Source organism: Corvus kubaryi, unplaced genomic scaffold, assembly GCF_017639235.1.
Source record: "Corvus kubaryi isolate FWS band 111438036 unplaced genomic scaffold, C.kubaryi_AGA036_p1.0 37354, whole genome shotgun sequence".
Classification (NCBI taxonomy): Eukaryota; Metazoa; Chordata; class Aves; order Passeriformes; family Corvidae; genus Corvus; species Corvus kubaryi.
In genome coordinates, this window is record NW_024581116.1 from 5,424,086 (window position 1) to 5,448,683 (window position 24,598).

The window sequence follows — 24,598 nt, forward strand, 5'->3', positions numbered from 1 at the left end:
GTATTTTTGCCTTGGATACACCTGTGCAACTCCATTAGCCTTCATCAAGGTTACATGTGTGCAATTGAGGTTATATATGGAAGACGACTGGGATGGAGAGACCTGATGGTGGACACAAATCGACCTCTGGACTATTTATTGCTGCTGCTGATGTGAAAGAAGGCAAAAAGTGGTGAGTTTAGCAAACAGGCTAAACCTTGCACTATTTTTTTCTTGTAATGCATTCAAGCCTTATGTGGGCAGCTGAAAGCCAATACATGCTGAAACCTAGGCTTTTTCTTTCACAAGATCTAGGGTTTTAATTTTTTTTATTGCTTTAACTAAGTTCATAACAGAGCAGTACTCAACCTAAAGTATATCTGCATTTGACAACTAAATAATAAAGCAGCAAGATTCATCAGTGTGTGTGCTTCTAGAAATAGATGCTACCTGGTGACTTCTGCACACAAGCAGATGTCTTCACAGCAAAATTCAAATGACAGTCTTTGGACAGTCAGTGGTTTATTTCTGTAAGTTGGTTCTAAGATTTTTCTTTTCCTGTAGAGGAAATTTCCTATTCTTTATCACCCTGAAAAGCATATACTGTAGCCTTAACAATTAAATAATAATGAGCAGACAGAAGGGAAAGGACAGGAGAGATCTGGCATAGCTACTGCTAGCTATCATTAGATTTACAGAGGGGAAAAGACATGCTTCCTAGGCCAACATATTTTTTATGAATAATTGATAAGGCAGTCAGTACAGTTATATCATAGAAATGTAATATATATCCATAATTATAGAACCAGCTTTGTGCAAAAGGACACAATACACTGAAAGGAGATACCAGCCAATATGCCATCCTGAAATAAAATACAGTCACTATTGTGTTAGTTGGCAAAATTTAAATACAGGATTTGAAGCAAGCAAAATGTTCTTTAATCCCATTTTTTAGCACAGTCCAGGCTCAGTCTGCTCAGGAAAATACTGCAAGGCAAAATCAGCAGCTGCATTAATTTGCTGATGATTGAGGGAAAAATGAAAGTTATCCTCATGGTTTTTTTCTCCCTACTTGCTACTCTAACTTAGTAATAATACAAGAGTACCAATTTACTCCTATACAAGTATATGAAGCATACAAATTGAAAAATCAATGTAATGGAAAAAAAAAGATTATCATGCACTGTTTAGAATCAATCAGCTAGAAACGGGGGAAAATGCGAAGGTGGAGACATGACGTTTAGAAAATGTACATCCTGTACCTACCCTAAGCTGGAGTGTTTGTATGAAAAAGCTACTGTTAGTCCAACATGCAGACCGAGCTACATTTTGACCAGAAAATCATCTTATTTCCAATCTTTTCTAGAGAAATTAATCAGTTGTCTTTTCTTCTTTTTAAAGTCCCCAAATAATAAAAATATCAATCCCTTTGCCCATAAAAGCCACACAAAAGCATGTAACAAAGATTTCAGGGTGAAGGGATTACAATACTCCAAATGCTTTATTTGCATGATGTCTCAGCACCATTCACCTGAACGCTGATGGCTTTTTGCAGCCTGAAGCACAGACTTTTGTTGTGTGTGACAGAGTCCCTTGCAAACATCGACAGCAGCAGTTTTTAGTTGTGGACTGAATCACCATTAGCAGTGGAGTTTAAATCTTAGATCTCTCAGTGGTGGAACACTTTCTTCGGCCAAAACCAGCCTCTACTCATCAGAAATAATTACACTGTACGAGTCAGATGTGTAACAAATGGATCTGAGTCTCAGTTTGGAAATACATTCAGAGGAGGTGGAAAGAATGGCTACTGGCTCTGTGACAGGAGATTCAATCTTCATAAACCTGCAAGAGAGGGGAGGAAAAAAAAGCGACACAAATGCGCCCTACAAAAGAACAGAGCAGATCACAGCTGGAAGGAAGGCAAACCTTTTAATCAGGTCCTTGAAATACAAGCTGCAGGAAGCTAGAACATTTTGGTGGACTTCAAACTCTTTGCCTTCAACAATAATTTTCAGGTCTGTAAACTCTTTCGCTCTGCGTTGCTGGTTCAACTCCTTCAACATTTCTGCAGAACAGAGAAGACAGACAGTGCCAGGGTTCCCATTAAGAGTTTTTTTATTTTTACTTTTTACTTTTCATTTTTTTTTTTGTAAAGAAGTAGAGAAACAGGAAACAATTTATATTTTTGTTGGTAAGATTGGCTCAACACAGACAGTCAGAAGTTACAAATGTAACATATTAAAAAAAAGAAAAAGAAAAAAGCAGGAACCAGTAGGTCTAAACAACTGAAATATATATACATAGAAAAAAAAGCAAAAACAATTCCTAAATTTGGAAGGGTTAAAAATGAAAATAAAATATTTCAGCATTAGCAAATCAGAAACACAGAGAATGCATTATCACAGAAAAGTTAAAATAATTTGTTATAATCAAAATCAAGAGCTAATGAATTTCTATCCAAATGGAAATAAGTTTTGAACATACTAGAATAATATTAGTAAAAATGGTATTATGATGCAATATGAATTGGATATGGGTCAAAATAATAAAACCACAAGACCTGCAAAAATAATTTATCCTTAACATAGTAAAAATGTGTTAAGCCTCTCTGGTAACAGAATAAAATAGCAGTTCTAAATAATATATAAATTACAGTGCATAAAAAATTAGCTAAATTATCAATGCACCTTGCCATATACCTCAGCTATATAGACTACAATTGTATATGTTTCAGAATTAGCTTAAAAGCATCCTTATGATAAAGAAGAATCTCATGCAGAGAATAAATTACTGCCTTTTATAGCAATTCCCATTTTTCGCACTCCAAGGATTTTTACCATCACAGCATTTTTATTTTTTAGCCTTCAACGGCTTCATTTACAGCAACAATCAACTTTCACACATCATGAAAGAATCATAATGATTAAAATAACCTATGAAAGTGTTTCCATCCTGCAATAAAGCACCTACCTTGCATGATGCCTCCTTTTATAGAGCCTATTGGTGCTAACAGTATGAAATGATAGTGTGCCACGTCTCCATGTGGGGATGCGAACTACTAAGCAACCTATGTGTTTTATATGCTGCCTGGACTTTTAAGGCTAAGACTTCCCTCCAACTTTGCAGACCAAAGTGGCTATCAAGATGAATAATATACTTTTCACCTGGGCAATAGCCTGGCAGTTCAGAAGCTGGTGATCAAGATGACAGAAGACCTGATTTTAAATACTAAAGGACTTAGGGTTTATTTTATGTTTGCAATAGGTCAAGGTTCTCATTTCCTCAGTGTAACACCCTGAACACATTTCTCTTCAGACAGATCTGTAAATCAACAACAGTTCCTTACATCGAGTCCTTACATGAAGCAAAAGGGACCTCAAGGGTGTGTAACTCTAACTGTGCTCAAAGCTACTGTCAGGCTTGAGCAAGAGCTGCCAAAGCACTGCCAAAGGGTCTTATTGTGAAACACAGACCCAAATAATCCCTGGGTTCTCCTGATTCCCCAAGGAAGCTCAACAGGAATCATTTCAGCAAAGCACTAGTGTTTAATGACACAAAAGCATGCAAATATGCAACTGTTTCATGAAAAGAAATTGAAGCTCTCCCAAGCCCCAACATCTGTGGTGCATATTTTTCAGGCCTAAGTAAATAAATGTCACCTTGCACATTTATGTCTATTTAATGGAAACACAGTAGTGTCTGAAAGGCTAATTATTCTGTGCTGAAATGGGTCAGTGCTCTCCAGAGAGCAAGCAGATCATTAAAGAGGGCACAGAAATAACAGCAGGCTTTTGTCAGATCTATAATAGGGGAAAATAAACCACTCTGTCCTGTGGGTGCTATAGCAGGGACTATTTTTAACAAATTCAGCTGAGGTAAAGCACAATGATACATTTTGAGAAAAACCCAAAATGGGATCTGAATGTTCACTCCTGTGCAGGGAAGTCTCAGGCTTTTGCTGGAGGTGTGATGCCTGGGGTCTCACTGCACAATGAACACTTCGGGCCTCAGCTAAAGACGGAGGATGGTTTGGGAAAAAGGGGTGTTCTACTTGACTGGGGGCCAAAGTGACTGAGGTCTCTGGTTTCACAGGAATAGCACCAGGTGCTTTATCAGTTGCATGTATTTGTGGAGGAAGCATTTTTCTGTCCTTTTTCACACATGAACAAATTTTTTCCTTTTTCTGTCTTGGTCCATTTCCCCACTTTCATTTACAGCAACGCCATTTTCCTCACACCAATTTTCTATCATTTCACGTCTTAAAGACTGTTACTCTTTCCTCTAAACTTTCTGATACTCTCTCCCCTTTTCAAACTTACCCAACCACTGTCCTTCACTCCCATCTGCACTCTTCCTAAGTTCCTATTGAAGTTCCATTTCTCTTGTATCTGTGACTTTACAACCTTCCTTGCAGAAGCCTTTCAGGGCAAGGGCTCCATCCATGACTAAGTCATACAAGTCTAAGATTACGCTTACACAAAGGGTCAATCTCCACCTCACCTCATTCCATCTCCCTCTTTTAGAGCTCATGATCAATTATTATGGTGTTCAAAGGGCACAACTGTATGAATAACAACTGCACAGATGAATCCTGTGCTTTAGAACAGGAAAGGAGAGGAGAGGAGAGGAGAGGAGAGGAGAGGAGAGGAGAGGAGAGGAGAGGAGAGGAGAGGAGAGGAGAGGAGAGGAAACAGATTTTAGTTATACTCTTGAATGGGCTGGAGGTGTTGGGAAGTGAGCTCAGGGTAAGCAGGACAGTACAGACCATCCTTGAACTCCTGACTGTGGCCAAGATTACTGAAAAGCAGGAAACAAAGCTCAGCCACTGCACCTGTTGATGTTGTGCTCTCTGTGCTGCCTCCAGCACTGTGAGAGCTGGTTTGAGAACCTTAAGTCCCCAGACAGCTCCCCCAGCTAATGGGCTCATTATTTGGACTTGCTGAGCACCCTTTATTTACACTCAGTCCTGGGCACAGCTTCTATCTATGCTCCTTACACACTTGAATGTGCTTTATGCTGCATGCATTCATTAAGGGATGCAAACCAGAAAACAGGTCTGGAGCAGTGGTGCAATTTGGCTCATAAAAACCCAGAAATGAGAACAAGTTCTAATCAGAAACTGAAACTCCTCTTTTTCCTACAGACATTTGGAGGCCGTGATTCCCTCCTTGTTCCCCTAAATTGTTATAGTGCTGTCTACAGAGAGATGACTATGAACAGTTCTGAATTTTTGCAGCTCAGTATCTGAACTAGAAAGAGAGGCAGGTGGAGAGGAGAAGGAAGTCAGGAGACTGCATTGATTCATCGATCTTCCTCTCTCAGGCTCCTTTGTATTACTAAATAACTAGCAGGCATTAGTATTGGACACAAGGTTATATCAGAAAGGGCCCTCATTCTCAGAGTATTTGTAATGCTCACACTGTGCTTAGCCAGGCATTAATGATTTATGAGGACTCAGGATGAGTTGCAAAACAAATTTTTTCACCAGGTAATAATGCCTGCCGATGAGTTGTAAAAGAAGAAACAACACAGTGCAGTCCTGGCAGTGAAAAATGACCTCAGCTGTCTCCTGCTAGTCCCTCTTCTGGGCTCTTCCTAATTTTCAGCATTTCCTCCAACAAATGGAATTTCCTGAAGCCTTCAAAAAGGGATGTGCTGGGAATTTCCTACTGGTTATTTATCCCTCTCGTTTCTTTGTTCTAGCAGGCTTTATTTTCTTTGGTTTTTTTTTTCCCCCTCATTTGACTTTTTGTTTTTTTAAGAGATCCAAGTAAAAATGAAGTGCAAGGACAGTTAAAGTGCAAGGTTTCAGCAGTGTGAGCACTGATGTTCCTTCTCCTCAGTGAATTACAGCCAGTGCTCTACCCTAGTGCAAGGGATTTTCCCTTCTTGCCACAGGTGCACACACACACTGGAATGACAGAAACCAAGCCAGTCCTTTCTGTCTCCTTCATCACTACTGATGCTAAGTCATTCTCAGTGAAAGACTGGTTGAGTACTTTCTTCATAAAGAACTGCACAATAGACACCCCAAAATTACATGAGCTATGCAGTGGCTGAACCTAAAGGGGACTTGACCTGAAACCTGCAACTGAACATGAACATCTCTGTGGAGCTTGTGAAAGGCAGCACTTTCTGTCTTGGCATTATCAGCATCATTGGTATCATTGCTTGGGGGCATTTAATGTAATTATGTTGAGAGTCCCAGAGATAATATAGGTCAGAAGGTATAAGTGACTTTCCTCAGGTCAGGAACAGAGCCAGGACGAACTCAGAAGCTTTGATTCTTGGTCCCCAGCTCCAGTGATCACACCACTTTTTCTCCCTCTTAATTAATGGACAAATTACAAATTAAACTAAAGAGCCCACAAGCCTTGGAACAATACAGGATCAAGCACAACTCTGTAATAGTGTAGATCAAGTAAAGGGAAAAGAAATTATATAGTGAGTATTTTTTTAAAAATTACTTATGATCAGAAATAAAAACGAACAAGGAACTTATTCCCAAAGTTTATTTATTCTGTATTTTAAGCACAGTGGAGACTGGATACTTAAAGACCCTTTCTAATGCACATTCCCCTGGCACAATGGAAGCTCTCGGGTTTCTTTCCATTTTTAGTAAAGAACTCTTTACTTAAAACTGAATAGATAAAGCTTTAAAAGGGGGCAGCAACAGCTAAAATATAATGAGCCATAAATTATGGAAGAACAATTTTTGCAAACAGCATTTTAAAAAATTTACTTGGGAAAACTAACCTCTTATAAAACTGCAAAGGGTAACTCATGAAACATCACTAATTATTCTTGTGAAGAATGTGCAAGAGACCAACGCTTGCTCACACAGGCTCATTCTTTCATGATTGGGACAGAAAATGTGGGAAAGCCAAGAAAAGTTACTAGGAGGAAAATCCAATTACCTTCTTCCCTTAATAGGTATGGAGATTAATTCCCAAGGTTATGCTCTAGTTATGCAAAACAATAATTTTAACCATTAAGTGCCAGCACTGCCCACACTTGCTTATTTTGATAGTGGTAGAGCATGTGTAGATACAAGAAACTAAATCATGAGGCAGAAGATGTAGGAGTCAAACTAGAGCTGTGAGTGACAGGAAGGAGTTTACCATGGTGAACCCTTCCTATGTGAACCACAGAAGAACTCAGGATTTTTCCCACTTTGACAAGTCTCTCCTTCTCCTCACCACAACATCCACAGACACACAGAGAACCCCCAAGCCTGGAGAGTACCCCAAGAACCTGCCGAATGTTCCCTTGTGCTGTTGATACATGGCTTGAAGCAGCTGCAGAGAGGCAACAACTCAATATCCAGCTGCCTCATTAGGCCAGGCTGATGAAGTTAAGCAGCCACACTCGGCACTGCAGTGGCTGATGCTGTTCTCTACTCCTCCAAACACCCTGACCTGGCAGACCAGGATGAACATCATCCATCCCTTAGGGTCTCCCATGATGTTCAGGATGGGGGTTAGTTATTTCCCAGTGGACAAATACAAAAATCAGCTACAGCATATTCCATGTGGTGTGAAGACAAGCGCACACCTCTGGAGAACAGCTTTCTACTTGGGACTGAGGATAAGAAATACGTCTTTTAACCTCTTTTGGCCTGAAAGGAAGAGGGAAAGGGAAATGAGTGAAGCCTGGTGAGATTCATTAACAGATGAGGATGTTTCAGGAAGGGACCCACAAAGATCATTGAGTCCAGCTCCCAGCCCTGCACAGGACAGCCCCAAGAATCACACCGTGTACCTGAGAGTGTTGTCTGAACACTTGAGCTCTGTCAGGCTTGATGCTGTGACCACTGCCCTGGGAAGCCTGTTCCAGTGCCTGACCACCCTCTAGGTGAAGAACTTTTTCTTAATACCCAATACTACCCTGGGATCTTCAGTTTCCTTCCTGGACCCTGAAGATTATACATTCAGTTACCTGGACTGTCTCTGCAATCGAATAGAGACGGAGCCCATCTCAGGCACAACACAACCTGTTCTGTGTGCTTAGACAGGTAGGATGTAGTGTCTCTCCCCAGGGATTTCCAAGGGAGATTAAATAATTAGTTGGGACCAGACAGTCATTTCTTTTTGCAGAAGGTGAGAACTAATCGGTTGCAGATAAATACTTTAACCTTTTTTTTCTTATTGGATCTCAATTTTAGTTGAACTTCTTTATCAAGAGCAGAAGGAGAAGGGGGTGTAAGAAAGCAGGGACTGCCTATGCAAGGATCCTTTATTGGAGAGGTGGGGGAGGCAGACAAATGGTGAAGCGCTCTCACTCTGTACTGTACTGCAAAGAGCCAAGGCTGCTCAAGGCTTGGGATGGAGGTGCAAAATACTGTCTGCATGATACTGGTGTGCCCAGTCCTCCTCTCACAGTCTCTATTCATACAGGACACCATCCCGCACCAAACACATGTGAAAATGCTTGACCGGTTCTGGCTACCTCCTGCATATTTTGCTTTCCTAAGCCATTAAGCCAGATAAAATGAGCTGAGAAAAGCTCAATACTGACTGCAGGAGCACCGCGAGGCCGTGCCCTGCCGAGCCTGTGCTACCCAGCTACACACCCTGGCGAAGATGGAGCATATGCTGATGGAGAGGTATCACTACTGGCACAGCTACACCAGCCCCTGAACAAAAGGCAACGAGAGTCATCTTCTGCTGGGTTTTGTCAGCACAGCAATGTGAAATGCAAGGTGTGAAGTTGTCATACTCCAAGCTGATACAGCCACGGCAGTAGGACTTTGTAGTGCAGACCAACCTGTCTAGATCTTCGTTGCGTTGACACTGTTAGACACCTGTGCTGCTAAAGAAAACAGTAACAGATGCTGCAGAGTTGGAAAATATTTTTAAATCCTGCTGAATAACACGTATGTGGCTGTATATGATAATTCTACTCAAAGGATTGTTGGCAATGAGATGTCCTGTTGTGCTAAATAATTTTTTGTTGTTCACATAGACAAATTCTTCTCACCTTATGATGAGAAAGGATCAACAAATTTAGCTGTGGTGATTACTCATTTGAGGAAGACAACTGCAACTCCATGTGTGAATGGAACCTTTCTAAATATACTAAAAACTCAGGGAAGTCACTATATCATGTTTTGAAACTAATTTTCAGGCTATTATCATCACTGGAACTGACATTAGGAGGCACCTCAAGGCTGCCTTCACACATTACAGAGTTGATATTTCCCTGTATTAGGCCACAGAACTATTTCAACATATTTTCTGAATTTATTCAGAGACTAACTATACCCTTAATCTCTAGAAAAAAAATGCTTTAAATGCAACTTTACAGAGATTTTGGTACCACAGTTATGCATTAAAATAATAAAAAAGGGAATCTGGGGGCTAGAATGCCTTTGCTGCTTTGATTTATGAGGTAAAGTCTTCAATGGTATCCATGCCTGCTAATTTATAATCAAACAGGGTTACAAATGCACAGTGAGCATATGTGACCAGGTTTGAAAATGAACTGCGTTTATATTACATATATGGATGCAAAGAATGAGAAAAGAATACAGTGACAATTTTGTCTCTTTTATTTTCCAACACACACTGTGATCCATGTAAGGACAGGCAGCAAGACCAAAGGACCTAACATAAAAATACACACTGAGATGTTGAGATAAAGATGTAGCTTCCTATATCAGGATCCGGGTTTTTTCAGGATTCACCCCTGATTAAATACAAAGTTGGCTGTAGCCTGTTCTATGTTGGCCAAGGCAAACAAAGCCCAGGAGATCCCAGCAAACTGCCAGTCTGGTCCCCTCTCCACATATAACATGCCACTGTGTCAGTTAGCACTGTAACTTGATTTCCAGGCAGACAATAATTTTCTCTGGAGACAAAATGAAAGAGACAGGCAGAAAGAAAAGAGAAAAGAAAAAAAATCGGTGAGCACTGGAAATGCAGAATAGCCCAGATTCAAAGGGAAATTTAGTTCTGATTGTTTTATTTACCAGCAGGCAGCCCTGAATATCAATCCACTCTTATGGGAAGGCTAAAATATTTACTACTACGTGGTTTGGGATGGATTCAGTATTACCCTAATTGCTTGTAGCAGAAAACTAGGAGACAGCTTTTGGACCTTTTGGATCTCTTTATGTAGTGGGAGGCATTAGCTAAATGTTTTTGGGTTTTGAAGGCTTTGAACAAGCAGCACCCATCTGTGAAACTGATGGTGTGATCACCAACAGGTTCCTGACACGGCAGCACAGGTGAAACACTGGCCAGTTTTGGTGCCAGTTGTATGTTAGCAGCAGCCACAGGCACATCTGCACCACCAGCCAGCAAACAAAAGACTTGTGTTTCAAAAGAAGAAAATATAAAAAGACAGGTTTCTGAAAATAAATCAGTGATGTACCCAGAGTAAATTGCATCTATTAGAGCAAAAAGAAAAACCCCAAACATTACAACTCTAAGGGGTAACACCCGGCAATCAAAGACTTCAAAGCACTTAACATACATTAATTAGCAAGAACGAGGCTGCTCCTCTGCCCACTGTAAACGAAGTAGTGCTGCCCAGCTTCAACAGGGGCAGGGCTTAGGTTTTTCACAAAATGTATTAAAGTGTAATTAACACAATTCTTTGAAATAAATACATTTTTTACTGGCCAGTGGTAATGCACATATTTTCTAGCATTCACAGACTGCATACATGATGCCTAATGAAAGCAAATAAAACCAACTCAAATCTTGGGCACTGAAATCTCACCCTTGCAGAAGATAATATACATCATCTATAAACAATAAAGTATTAAATCTCAGTATTTAGGCCTGTGTACTCCATGGATGGTTTAGTACCAGGCATGTGTGATGCACTGGGTTAAATGGTTGTGACAGCATTTCTTGGTCCACTGGACATTTCATATCATAGAGAACTGCTTTTTGCTACGGACTGTGTCCCCACAATGAGTCTTAGTGATTCATTACACTATCAGAACAGATAAGTGTAATCAAATACCGCAAAATTAAAAAAAAAAAAAGAAAAAAAGAAAAAGAAAAAGAAAAAGAAAAAGCTCTCTGTCAAATCTAGGCCCTCCCTGGGGTATTCTGCAACCCAACAACTCCATGTTAGCAACTGGTTCCCTGCTCCGTAGCTTCACCAGGTGTGGAGGGCTGCAATCATGACTATTCATGACTACAGAAGTTATTGTAGTACTTCAATACAGGGCTGTATTTAACTAAGAATCATAAACGACTACAGGTTTGGAAAGAATTATAAATAAGCTATTTTTTGGGCCCCCTGAGCTTTAAGAACATGGTATTTTAAGTTAAAAAAGCCATAATTTGTGTCAAGATTTCCTTTGAACATCTTCCTACATATAATAATTTCAAATCTCTAGATTCTATCTGTCCTGAAGATGTGAAAGACTTTATAATTGTTTGGGGTTTTTTCCTACATTTTTAAGCACTGTAAAGTTTTCAAAGTCTAACAGTGTTGTAGCCGTTCAGGAAATATTTTGGAAAACTTCCGTCTCATTTCTGCATAACTCATATTTCCCTGTAATAGAGTAAGACCTTGATTTTTAAACCTTTATTTTTAAGCAAAATTTTTGGAAGGTATTTCCGTTATTATTAAGTATTTTTGTAAAAATTCTAGTAAAGTCACTTCCTAGTATCCATGTTCCCTGAGCAGGGGGTTTGTACAGTAGGGCAAGAGAATATGAGCCATAACTAGCTGATAATGAAAGAAACCATTTAACTGCAAATGTGTTTCTATTCATACAGAATTAAGTTATCAGGATGTGCTTAAGTAGCTGCCTTACCAAACTCAGAATTTAAAAAAAAAAAAGAAAAAAAAAAAAGAAAAAAAAGAAGAAAAAAAAAAAAGAGGCACTTTTAAGAAGTCTGTTGAGATTAAAGGACAAAGATTTATTTAATGAGTATTAAAATTTATGGGCTAAGATTTAAGCAAGCTTGTAAAGACTATTTGAGAGCTGAATGGCTTTCACATAATGAAGATGGTTGATAAGACTTGGCTAAAACATTTCAAATACAAACGAAAACAAAGGAACACCTCAGAAAACATGGTGATTAAGTCAAAATTTCAACAGTGAAGGCAATATACAAATTTCACAATCATTTCATAATCCAAAAATGCTACTACAACCAACCCACAAAGGTGCTGAACCTATGAAAGGATGACAACAGGCAATTTTGAATCTAGACAAGCATGAAAGAAGCATGTTTTTCTCCTTCTGTGTAGTTATGGCAACAGAGAGATATAAAACCCCTCCTAACTGAACAAGGGCTTTTTTCCTCTCTCTGCTCCCATCCGCAACTTTACAGCTGTCACCACAAGTCATCCCGCTCGCTCTGGCACGCCAGGCAGCGAGCCGGCATCTGAGGCGAGCAGAGAACAAAAGAGGCTGCAACACAGCTCCAGTTCAAATGACAACCTCACCAGGGCTCCAGCCTGCACTGGGAAGACGAAGTTGTAAAGTTTCACAAAAGAATTGAAGATTTCCCACTAGGACATCTCTGGGAAATCAAAGATCTATTTTAATTTAAGGTACTTGCAGCTTCTCTTGCTAATGACAGAAATATCTAGAACACAGCTGCCCAAGAGTAGTTTGCAGGTTTGCAGGGGTCCATAAAGCCACTTGCACTGATTTGAAAAGCCACATACACAGGCAAGCATAAACTGTTTCCCCTTTTGAATCCGGGCATTAAAGATAGCTAAATGTAAGAAATGTGGAGGGCTGAGAGGTATCTTTGAAAACTATTGTTGAAACCATGAGGATTCTGGAGAGGGGACACGTTAAAGCTTTAGGCAAACAGAAAATAACAGGATTTAATTTAGATAGAAGATTCTTGATGGGAATTGATAGATGTTCATCCATAAGCTACTTCACTGATCTGTGACACACAAAACCAGGACTTACAACCAAGTTCGAGGAGGACAGCCTCTGAGGTCCTCACAAAGGGCAGCCTTAAACTTAGTGATGAAAGCTCTGAAAAGGAACATACAGAACTGGAAATGAAATGACCACCATTTATTGTCAGTGGCCTTTTGAATTTTCATTTTGCATTCCCCAGGAACAAAACAGTTAGCGATCATTTACTTTGTCTTCGATGATATTTTGCCCTATGACACAGAGTAGAATCTGGTGTCTCTAATCAGCATGTGCTGTGTGTCTGAACCAGTTTCAGGAGAGGTAATTATTATAATTTCATTCATTTTTTCTCAGGTCTCCAAACCATAAATTTTCACACACACACACACACACACACACACACACACATATAAATATATAATGAAAATGGTGGTACTTCTAATTAAGTATATGGCAATAGCAGTTCATGTGTACAAATTAACAACCCTGGGAACAAACTCATTAAAAATCTATGGCTAAACTTCAAGGGCTTTGTGGTTTCACCTCTCGTGTACTTGCCCTCTCCGCTCTGACAGCAGAAGGCCAAAATGTATTGAAGAAGAACAAACATCTACCTGTGCAAAAGCTGCCCTTTATGTTTCACATGAAATGTCAATATTTCAAAAGCTGGTTTTGTCTTTCTAAGTACCTGTGACCCTTTCAGTGGACCAAAGATTTCACTGACAGAGTTTTAAAAATGAAAATAGTTCTTAATTTATTTTTTTTTCATTTGTATGTACATTTTTACTTTGCTGTAGAAAATGTCATTAATAGTGACAATATGGCACAACTGTCACATCTCAGTGTGCTGACGTCTTTAGGTTAGTTTGGAAATGTTTTTCTAGGTCATTATTTTTAATTAATACAACGAATTAGTATATTTTTATTCAAAATGTCAAACTGTTTTAATCATAACACAAATATGAAACATTGACCTAGAAAATAGGACGTTTTTATGGTACTAAATAGCAACAACATAATTAAAGCATGACATTCTAAAATGAAAATAGTGTATTTGACCATTTTACATCTTAATGAACTATCATATCAACTTGCTATTTAAATTTCATTAAACTGGATAGCAAATATAAAATACATTTTGAAACAACATCATCTCTCATAACAAATTCTGGAAATATGTACCTTTTTAATGATGGTTAAATGACTTTTCTAATTAGTGTGGTTTGGAAAAAACTGATTGAAATGGCATTTTATAGGAAAAAATAGTTTCAAGGCCAATTTATTTCACTGAAGACACTGTCAATACTCCATCAGGCGGTACCTACTTAGCCATAATCAGAAACTGCTTTAGCTGTGTGGCTGTGCAGTGTCTTGTGGAGTTAAACCGACACAAAGCCCTTTTAAGTGACACTGAGTATTTCCCAGTTCTAACCAACACACCTGTTCAGCTGAGAGCAGAATTTGGTCCCCATGGCTGTACAGTATAATAATTACAGAGACACACACTTGCAATACCACAAAAGAAACACTGTTTCTTGATTTCCTGATTTTTAATGTTAATTTTCTAGTCAGCTTAACTTCTGTCTTGGCTTTTGTTTAGTCTTCCTTTTTTCCTTTAGCTGTTACACTTTTATTCAGCTCCTTCTTATACACTGGTGATTTTCTCCTAGCAATAATTTTTAAAGGTAGTAATATGTCATTGAGAATGTGATTGAGATAATTCAGTGCATTCCTAAGGACACCAAATTGCTCAACTGAAGTGTAATTTGGGTAGGCTGCAACTTTATATTTAAAGATTCATAAATGCTGCAAATGTAAAATAAAACTGAAGGTGAAGCAGCAGCTCTGGGGTCCTTGTCTGCAAGAACTCACAGAAATGAAAAAAACCCAAAAAACCCCCAGAAAATGTAGATTAATTTTTTTCAAAATGCCTAAATAACTTCTGAGCCTGGGATTTAACAGCTCTTGAAAATTTAACCTATCTGTAATTTTTCATAGAGACAAACAATGATTTCTCTTGAAATAATAGTGTTAAACTGCTTTTGACTAACCAAAGTAATGTCAAAGGTTAAAAAGATAGAGCAGGAAGACAAGAACCTACTCTGTAAAACAGCCATTCATCAGAGCTTCAAATCTCTGCTTGTTCTCCAGGGAATAGTCTGCAACAACTTCACATAAAAACAAGACGTCCCCCTTTTTAGGGGACTATACCATTCTTGCCTTAATCACGCAAATTTAACATCATTTTCACACCAATCTTTAATACTGATTCAAGTAAAAGAAGTCAAAGTTCAGAACTTTGGAAGTTTGGAAATGCAAACTCTAGTCATTCTTATGTTTTCTTTCCTCTGTAGTTGATGGATCCAAGAAACAGCCCAAACCATTCTTTTGTGGTTCTTAGTATTCATTCTATAAATGAGAAAAATTAATGTAACTCCTTAAAAAGGAGTGCAGTATTGAATAGAGCTTCTGGAAGGAAAAAAAGACATTCAATAAATGTCTCAGTTTGAATCTACTTGAGAAACAATCTTTTCAAGTTCTTTTTGAAAGCAAAAAGAGAACATGGCTGCTGTGCACCCACTTATTTGGTGGTGCACCAAAACAATGCCTTCCCTATGCCAAAAAATTAGGAAGCAACAAAGATTTCCAGTATGCTGAACTTTAAAGAAAAGTAATTTTTTTTTTAATAACTAGCAAGCCAGCTGCTGTGACTTGTATGGAATCTACTGACAAACAAGGCTGCTGATCACATTTTTGGGTTATTTTCTTTTTTTTCTTGGAAGAAGAAGGCCAAGTAGACTTAGAGGCAAAATTCAGATGAACAAAGACAGGACTAAACCTAGTGAAAAGACATCTTGGAGCAGAATAACCATAAACAAAGTAAAACTGTAAAGCAAGAAAAAAAAGACAAAAAAAAAAAAAAAGAAAAAGAAAGGACACAGAGTTTTGAGGGCTTGTGCCAAGCCATAAAAAAATGGAAGGCATGCTTTTAAGTGCCAAAGGTAGAGGTCAAGACTACAAGGAAAATCTGACTCTATTAACTGTGCAAAGCATGGCTGTTGCAGCACCGCGCCAGTAGCAAAAACCAGCCTGCAAATGATCAAAGAAGCTGTTTTATGTTGTAAAAAACATATACTACCTCACATACACATAGTAAAAGGGATCCAAGAACATTAATAGTAGTCATTCTGGAGTTAAATCCGCGTAGAGCAGGCAAACTCTAAAATAATGCAAGTGTAAGAGATCTTTAAAAGTTATATAACTTGCTAAGTGACAGGTATGACAAGAGAAACCCTCTGCTACTTTGGACCTTCCTCAAAGAGACACTTTTCCTCCCATGAAAACAGAGTTATAACTATGCAGATGTGGCAGATGTTAGTATATGAATATTTATAAATCCAGAGGATATTTTGGTCTACCTCACCAGGCATGTTAATATTTGAATAGATTAATCAAAGCACTGAGTACACAAAACAAACTGCCCCCTCACCTCCTCCGAGATGGATGTGGTTCATACTCTGAATGATGTGATGCTTGAGGTACTCAGCCCCAGAGCTCGTGCCTGTATCACCCTCTTGGGGTGCTCTACAGGCCTGTATCACCTCATGGGGTACCTCCAGACCTCGGAAGGGAGAGCAGGGCAGCAGCACTGGGTTTCCAAAGGAGCCAGGGCATGCCAGAACCACAGCCCAACACAGCGTGGTGGTGTGTGGGCATTGCTAGCTCAGGGCCGAGCTCTGGCCTGTCTGGTGGGGCTGTGCTTGAGCTTACCCAAGGGAACTCATCCCTCTGGGAATGACTTCCAGCAGATCACAGGGGTAACTAGCTTACACTAGGACCTGTAACAACAAAGGCCTCATGGCACAGTACAGCACAGTTTGACCCATTATCTTCAGTGTCCTTGAACTCAACTGCACTAAGTCACCTTTCTGGCACCTATAGCCAAGCACCACACATGGCCCAAAGCATTGACCATGATGGGTTGGGTAGAAACTTCTCCAATAAACCTTAAACGCTTTTTTTTCATGAAGCTATAGAAAATTTAGAGTTTACATGAATAGCAGCAACAAAACATTTTTAACCAGAACTGAATGAAGTTTCTTTTATAGAAATGTTATGTATACATCCACATACATGCAGAAGGCACTGACATTACTGTGGGAGGAATTAAAATTGCACTAAAGCAAGACTACATCTCAAATTGCTTTTTGTGCCTTAAAAGCCAGCAAAGGAGAACAATGCTCTACTCATTTCTACTAGACTGGAAAGTAACACATCTTTTGCCCTTTTATCAATTTCACATGTATTTTGTACACCCATTTTCAAGTTTGTAACTTCACAGATACACTATACATGCACTGGCAATATATATTGTTAAGTCTGTCTTTTTTCCAGTATTAATGGTATCCCACGTGGATCAATGTTTTTAGTAAGAAGAATAACACTGGTCCTTGAGTGATGGAAAAATAAGGGCATTATCTTTATTAAAATATTTTTTTCTTTTTTTTTAAATGAAAAAGGGGCTATTCTTGGAAAATCTGGAAAAAATTAAGGAAAACATCTGAACAGGTTGTTTTTTCTCAAGGCTGTGAAAAGCTAGAAAGATCTTTGATGTGTCAGCTTTGACAGTTATTTCAGTCCATCTCTGTTAGCACTGCAGCAGACGGCTGAGGATGCAATTGCTTTCCTCACCAGTCCCTCAGGTAGAGGACAGGAGAGCCCTCAGCAAAATTAAAGTTGAATTGTGATAAACACACTTGCATATTTTTGCAGAAGGTACATATTTTGGGCTGAAATTTATCAAATCTACATTTAGCTGTGTAAAAGGCATTTGGCCTTAATTTTGATCTCTAGGCTCCTTCTGCACACAGAAACAGGCAGCTCCAGTGTGGGAGTCTTCTCACTTCCTTGGACATCTGTTTCAGCACAGCTGGGTTTCCCCAGGATTGTCCATCTCTCACTACTAAGTACAAACGAAGGGGAGCTGATGAGCTTTGATTAGCTGTCCACATTCTTCAGCTCCTTTGATCCAGCTGGGCTGATGCTCATCTACTGAAAGGCAGACATTACTGAGGGCTGCCCCCATTGCTCCCAGTGGCTGGGGAGCACCTGGGACAGGAGCCACTGACATGAAAGACAACACGCACATGCTGGCAACTGATTAGGACAAAAAGAGGTCTCCTGGTTTGGGGGAAAATCAGCAGGTGACTTTTCACAATTTGGGAGGTCACCAGGAGAAATTGAAGAGGCTTCTGAAGCCATAAAAGCTATGAAAGAAAATGAATGTGAACTGAATACAAAGAGGGAAATGGGATTCAAATAGAAAGAGGAGGAAATTCAGGGTTTATTTTAGACAACTAAGCTGTTGAAATGGGCATAACTGAGGTGGAAAACTGTTATCACCCAAAGGCTGGGTGACTGCTTTTGAATGGTGGTTACATAAAAGCAATCCTTAATGGGTACTCTTGGGTTCCTGGACTATTCTAGTGTAACTTTCATTACAAAATTGCCATTCAGGGCCTAGGAATATTTGTCATCCAAAATCACATTGGAGAAATAGACTAATAATTCATATATCCATAGAGACCAAGGAACTGCAGCAGCATTTCAAGAAGAGGCAAGAGCTAGGTATGCATAGAAGGCCATTTATTTCTTTAAAAGCATTCAGGAATGGTTGTCTTCAATCTGAGCTACTTCTACCAAAAAATAATAATCTGAATGACTGCTGAACAAAAGGCAACTCAAGACTTTCATCTGTCTATGTGTTTGTGCCACCCCACTCCTTGATGGCTTTTCCACCCCCTCACACATGCTACTGGCTGATTTTCTTAGGAGCTGCTACTCATCGCTGTCACAGTTGGGCTGTGATCCTCAGTATGTTGCTATCCCAGAGCTGCGACCGTGCTGGCACCACAGCCCTTCCTGCAACATTTAGGACAAGTAGAATGACTTTAAGATGAAAGAGGATAGATTTAGATCGGATATTAGGAAGAAATTATTTACTGTGAAGGTTGGTGAGGTTGGTAAAATTATTTACTGGCACAGCTTGCCCAGGGAGGTTGTTGACACCTGGAAGTGTCCAAGGACAGGTTGGATGGGGCTTGGAGCAACCTGGTCTAGTGGAAGGTTCCCTGTCCATGGCAGAGCACTGGAAGTAGAGGATCTTTAAGGTCCCTTCCAACCCAAACCATTCTATGACTCTGTGATTTCTAGGATAGGCACAGGGCAACTTCTGCCACCTCATTTGATGGTGAAGTTGACAAATGACCTGTTCACTCTGGCTCTGAAAGTCCAAATGCGGTCTCCACGTTTTTGGTCAGCAAAGCAGGGTGGCTCTGTTTGCCTCAGAAACCACCTATACATCATTTGGAACACTAAGAGGCCCAGCCAGCTCGGGACTTAGCACTCCAGCTTTACCCTGCAACCTGAATCTCCCAGCTGACAAAGAAATGCTTTGCTGCTGCTCTGCCAGGACATAATTTTCCCTTCCACCCAGCAACCGGCATGAAGGCATTTGAAATCCCACTGTAACCCTGACAGGTGCTCTGAAGCCTTTCAAGGCCAGCAGAAAGAAAAGACAGAGAGGGACTGAAAGAAAGACAGAAAGAATATGCAAGGGTGGGGAAACTACACTGAATTAGAGTTAATTAAACCCAAGCTTCGACAATGTTTAAATAACAGGATTCTACACCTAGCCCTGGAACGCCTGTACGAGCTGTCATTTAATTTAAAAGAGCACAATAGCTAAATGTCAGTCTCCAGGCAGATCTTTTGCATCTTTCTGATACTGTATTAAAAAGTTATTACAAAGCAGAAGTTCAGGATCTTTTTTTTCAGAGTTTGATAATAGCCTTCTCAAACTTCCCATGGCAAACACTCCATCTAGCATTTGTTCCCGTGAAACCAGGAGGAGAGTTATCCTGGATAGCTCTAAGAAACTGAAAACCAAAATCTCCTCAGCTACGTCTCAGTCTAATCTGCATGTACTAAGAGGAGAGTATTTTCCTAGCAAGACAAATCATCTAATAGTAATATGCTCCTACAATAAAATCAGTTTATAAAAAAGATCTGAATCGTCCTCCATTTGTAAAACATTTGATCAAAACTTAATGAACATTGTATTGCATGTTTTTAAAGAATGGTGCTAATACTCATTCAGGCTTTCATTTTTGACCTGCTTTAAGAATGATGGCATTAATTCTCCCATATCCTATTCAGTGATGGCTCTGGATCTCTTTTTAACTGCTAGTTTTCAAAACTGTTTTCTCAGCTCAAATTTATTTGAATTAGCATTTTTAATAGAAATTGAAACAAACAGAAATTAACTACCATATTTTAATATAAATGTCAATAAAGAAATATATTTTAAGGTACTTTCTTGAAAATTGTGTATCTTCAATGAAATTGGGCTATTATTTCTTCAGCTATCAAACATCTGAAATTATGCTATATTCATATTTGGTTTTAATAATTAATCTCATATCACTCACAAGAACTCAAAAGCAGAAACATGTAAAATTATGAAAATTCTCAAATCAGTGCACAGGAGTTATATGGAAGAAAAATATTTAGTCTCTCTATAATGATCTTAGTATAGTAAGAACAGCACTATGGGGTCCTGATGAAAAACTTGACACAGCTATTTGAATTTGTTTTTGATGCAATTATTAAAATAAAGTAAGGTCAGAGAGGTAATCCATGGCAGAGGCAGCAGTTTGGAAGAGATGGTAATTTAGAAGCTTCTGACTCTAAAAAAGCAGAAAAGAACCTTATTTTGCACTAGTCAGCTGGAAATATCACATTGGTAGGTGCCCTCCAGATATGAAATAGAGAATGGCAGCTGAGCTTCAAGTGATCTTGGTATAGATAAAAGAAACAGGATACCTGAGTTCAGCCAGGACAAGCAGAAGTGTCATCGCCAAGGACAAGATTCAAGTTGCCTGAGGACTCAGGTGGACACAAGCCCTAGTGTAACATAGAAAGTGAGTGCATCAGCACTACCTGAGAATGGAGCACCCAAAAACTCACTGGGAATTTTGCTTTTGAGGCTGCAGCTCCCTGGACACCATCCCTTCGGCTCTCAGTCCCAAGTCCCTGCTCAAACCCAAACAGCATGGCATCAGCCCAGTCCCAGGTCCAGAGGAGCAAAGTCAGGAGGAAATCTTCTCTAAAGACAATGAATGATTGATTTCTGGCTGAATATTGGAGCCTGTGTTCAAACATGGGACAGGTTGAAAGTAGGACTTCTGCAAGGGTTGTTTTTGAAATTATTAAAATACTAGCAAAAATTAGTCAAATGAGGTGGATCTGCAGATTGTCTGGTGGTAATACAGGCTGAATCTCACCTTTCCAGGATGCATTTAAGTGCATGGATAACCCTCCCTTCCTTTTGGAGGCTGTCAAATGTTAAATAGATGATGGGCTGAAATAGAGAGTGCTCTTCGTGGGAGAGTGCAACATTGAACTCTTAGCAGTTCTCCCTCTCCTGCACACCTGAAAGAATTTCAGTGTTGTACTATAATATGATGGGGTCACTGAGACACAACATTATCCCCACTGTGAACCACGGAGCTGAGCAAAAGGTGCCAGGAAATCAAATACTGTGATACAGGACAAATGACATTTCTAAAGACAACAAATAACTCTTTCTTTCAATCTGGTGGGAGCAGAAGAAGAAAGGGACAACACACTGGGAAAAATACAGGAAATGAGAAAAGCCTGGGCTATTAATAGTTTCAGTGCAAATCAGAACAGCACAAAGAGAAATACTGTTTTCCCCTCTGTTGGGCTCTACTGCCCTACTAAAAATCTTATCCCTTTAAGCAGTAACCTTCACGGATCCTAACATGGGTCTAGATTTACTTGTGTGCCTCTCTCTTGCTGAGAAATCTGTCCTTCCTAATTACTTCTAGAGCAGTGACAAAAACCTTGTTGATCTGACCAGACAAATTCTGGCAAATAAAACATTCAGAAGTGTAACTATGAACATGCTGACTGCTGAGAGACGGAGATGATAATAGCACTGTTGATAACAATAAAAGGGACATATGGAAGGATGAGAACTTAATTTTTGGCCATGTTCCATTTAAAGCAACTACAAAAGACATCGAAAAGAGATGTCAGAGGCAGAGGCTCTGACAAGACATCTAAGAGGAGATGTCAAAGAGGTAAGGAGCTGCTTACAGAGATTTCAGTACCCAGCTGAAGCGATACAAACTTCCTTCTGGACTGTTTCCCCACAGATTGAATATAGGTATAATGATAAGCAGGGGTTTTTTTTATTTTAATTGAGGAGGCAAGACAGCTCTAAAGTATCTTGACATGATATATTTTTCTTGCAAAACCTCATGTTAGGAAGTGTGTTGCCATCATAAGCAAGTACTCTCTCCCTTTTCTCAAGGGAAAATATGCAGCGGTTCTGTGGTTTATTTTGGGGGGACACAGTACTGGAAATGCTTTGGTGCTTTACTATTTATGCTTTAAATAAAAAAGATAAATTTCCATCACTTTACATCTTTGAACATTGGATCAGTTGCGCTTGGTCTATTCTCTGCAGTCTGTTACAGCATTGTAAGATACATACTCAAACACAGGTCCTTAGAATCACAGCCTAGCTCTCCTTCCTCCCTGCTTCTTCTCCATCCAGAGGCTGTTGTAACTTGAATATTGTCAGCATTTCAGACGACTCATCATTCTAATTTATTGATATCATGTCTCTTCTGTTTAAAAACAAATGCATGAATACCACCACCCTCTTTGAAGGGACTTCCTGCTCTTCCAGCTCACCATATGGCTATCAATTTTTTAATTTCTCCCCTGTGCTCTATCAGTCAACTCATCTGGGATAATTCTGAGAAGATTTGAATATTTATTGATGAGGAGAGTGAGAATAGGGCATGGATATGAGGCAAGAGCATTGGAGAGGCTGTTTGTGAACCTCACTGTACTGCAAGAAGCCTTCATCAGCAGGAGACTAGGAAGGGCTTGACTGTAACAAGAGATTGAGACTGAGTCACAGGACTATCAGTGATTTTGGGGTTTGCTTCTCAGATAATTTGTAGTGACTGGTGCCTTTCCACATGGAAGATTTAGAATATTTCTTTCCTCTATTGGTTCTGGAGTCAAGATTTGTCCGTTCCCAGGATGAAGCCAATACCTTCAAAAAGTGAGGGTTAAGCTCTTTCTGCACAGGAGGTGCTGATAACACCCCACATCAGTGCCCGGGTGCAGACCAAACTGAGCAGCATCAGTATCAGGAATGGCGCCAGTGACAAGAACAGCAAATGCACCTCCCAGAGGATGAGCAGTTAGTGATACACAGCTGCGTCCTACACATGGCTACATTCTGGGGAACCTCCCTTGCAGTACAGAGACTTTGTGTGCCCTCCATATACCTCAGGAAGGAACAACTTCTTTCCCTATCTCTAGGAGAGTCTTTATGTATACTTTCAGTTTCAGTTTGTCCTATTGTTCTTCTACTGTCTTGGTCCTGTCAAGCAAAATGTTGATGCCTTCTGGACTCTTCTACAATGACAGTTTAACCAGGAAGAACAAGTTTCTTAGAAAATCCAAGGAAAGCACTCCTACTCTCTGTTCTGCACTTGCTACAGTGAGGAAAGCCTGTGACGCCCACTCAGCTGCTCTAACAGAGTTTTCCATAGAGTATGAATGTACAATGTACAGCACACAATTTTTACAAGAAAACAGTCTTTATTTTCAAATACCATTTAAAAATTAAAAATATGCACCCATTTAGCAGAGATTCTGTTATTACCCATAGGATTATGTAGCACATTGGGGAGCACCACACCACAAAGAACCCTTTCTGTGGTTTTTCTTCTCAGTAATTCTCCAGTTGCAACACAGAATTCAGTATTCCAGAAAATGCAAATGCTGCTGAATTAGTGGTTCAGTGGTACTGAAACACCCCCTGAGCAGTATAACAGAGACAGCCCCCCACACAGATATTTTCAGTGACTATGTTTTACAGTAAAGAAGTGATGAAAGATGCACTGCTTGGATTCTAGTCTTTGCTAATAATATCCAATACATATGAAGAGAATGAAACGTTTAAACTCAGGGATGGGGGATTAAAGGATATCCATGATGAATGAGCTGTAGAGCTGAAGAGAATTTGTTGTACATCCTGACCAATATAGCAGTGAAAGTAATCAATCCATTACCTCTCTACTGAGAGAAATGGAGGAGAGATAAGAGGATAATGAATGCCAGGCACAATACTGATAAGAAAGACACTTAAAATGACCAGCCAGAATATATTCCATAGTTAATAGTGCTGACAAAAACAGTGACAAAGTAATAATTTATTCATGGAATAAGAGCCATTCCTGTGAAAATCAAGGTAGCATTTTAAATTAAGGCAACTATTGAAATCAGAGTAGCCTTATTAACCAGTAGCCATAAATGAAGCATTGTACAAAAGAATACTTTTAAGGGTTCATTTTCCCATTAACACATGGGCTAAATTGCAAAATCCTGTTACTTACAAACGTAGATTTTTTTTTCTCTACCAAACCCTTCTGGATTTTTCCTTAACCCCTTTCTTTAATGTCATAAAAATTCATATGAAGCTCTGTATATTCACATGCAGCTTGAATGGCTAATGCTTTTGCCCATGCTGACATGCCCCTATCCCAGAATCTTCTGAGAGACTGACCTAGTTTTTTGAGTCCTAATAATAACACTGAGTATTTCCAGGACTAAATTTAAATATATTTGATGATTTAAAATGCAACACTTAATTAAGAA

The 24,598-nt window shown here is 39.4% G+C and overlaps 1 protein-coding gene across 3 annotated transcripts in view; it reads right to left on the reverse strand.

The window, feature by feature from the left end:
- The window catches only part of KLHL29 (kelch like family member 29), a 395,104-nt gene that overhangs the window by 69,153 nt on the left and 301,353 nt on the right, over nt 1–24,598 (reverse strand). For all 3 annotated transcript variants that reach the window (XM_042032873.1, XM_042032874.1, XM_042032872.1), the window contains one exon: nt 1,906–2,044. In XM_042032873.1, coding sequence (XP_041888807.1) covers nt 1,906–2,044 — 139 coding nt within the window. The remainder of the gene's footprint in view (nt 1–1,905; nt 2,045–24,598) is intronic.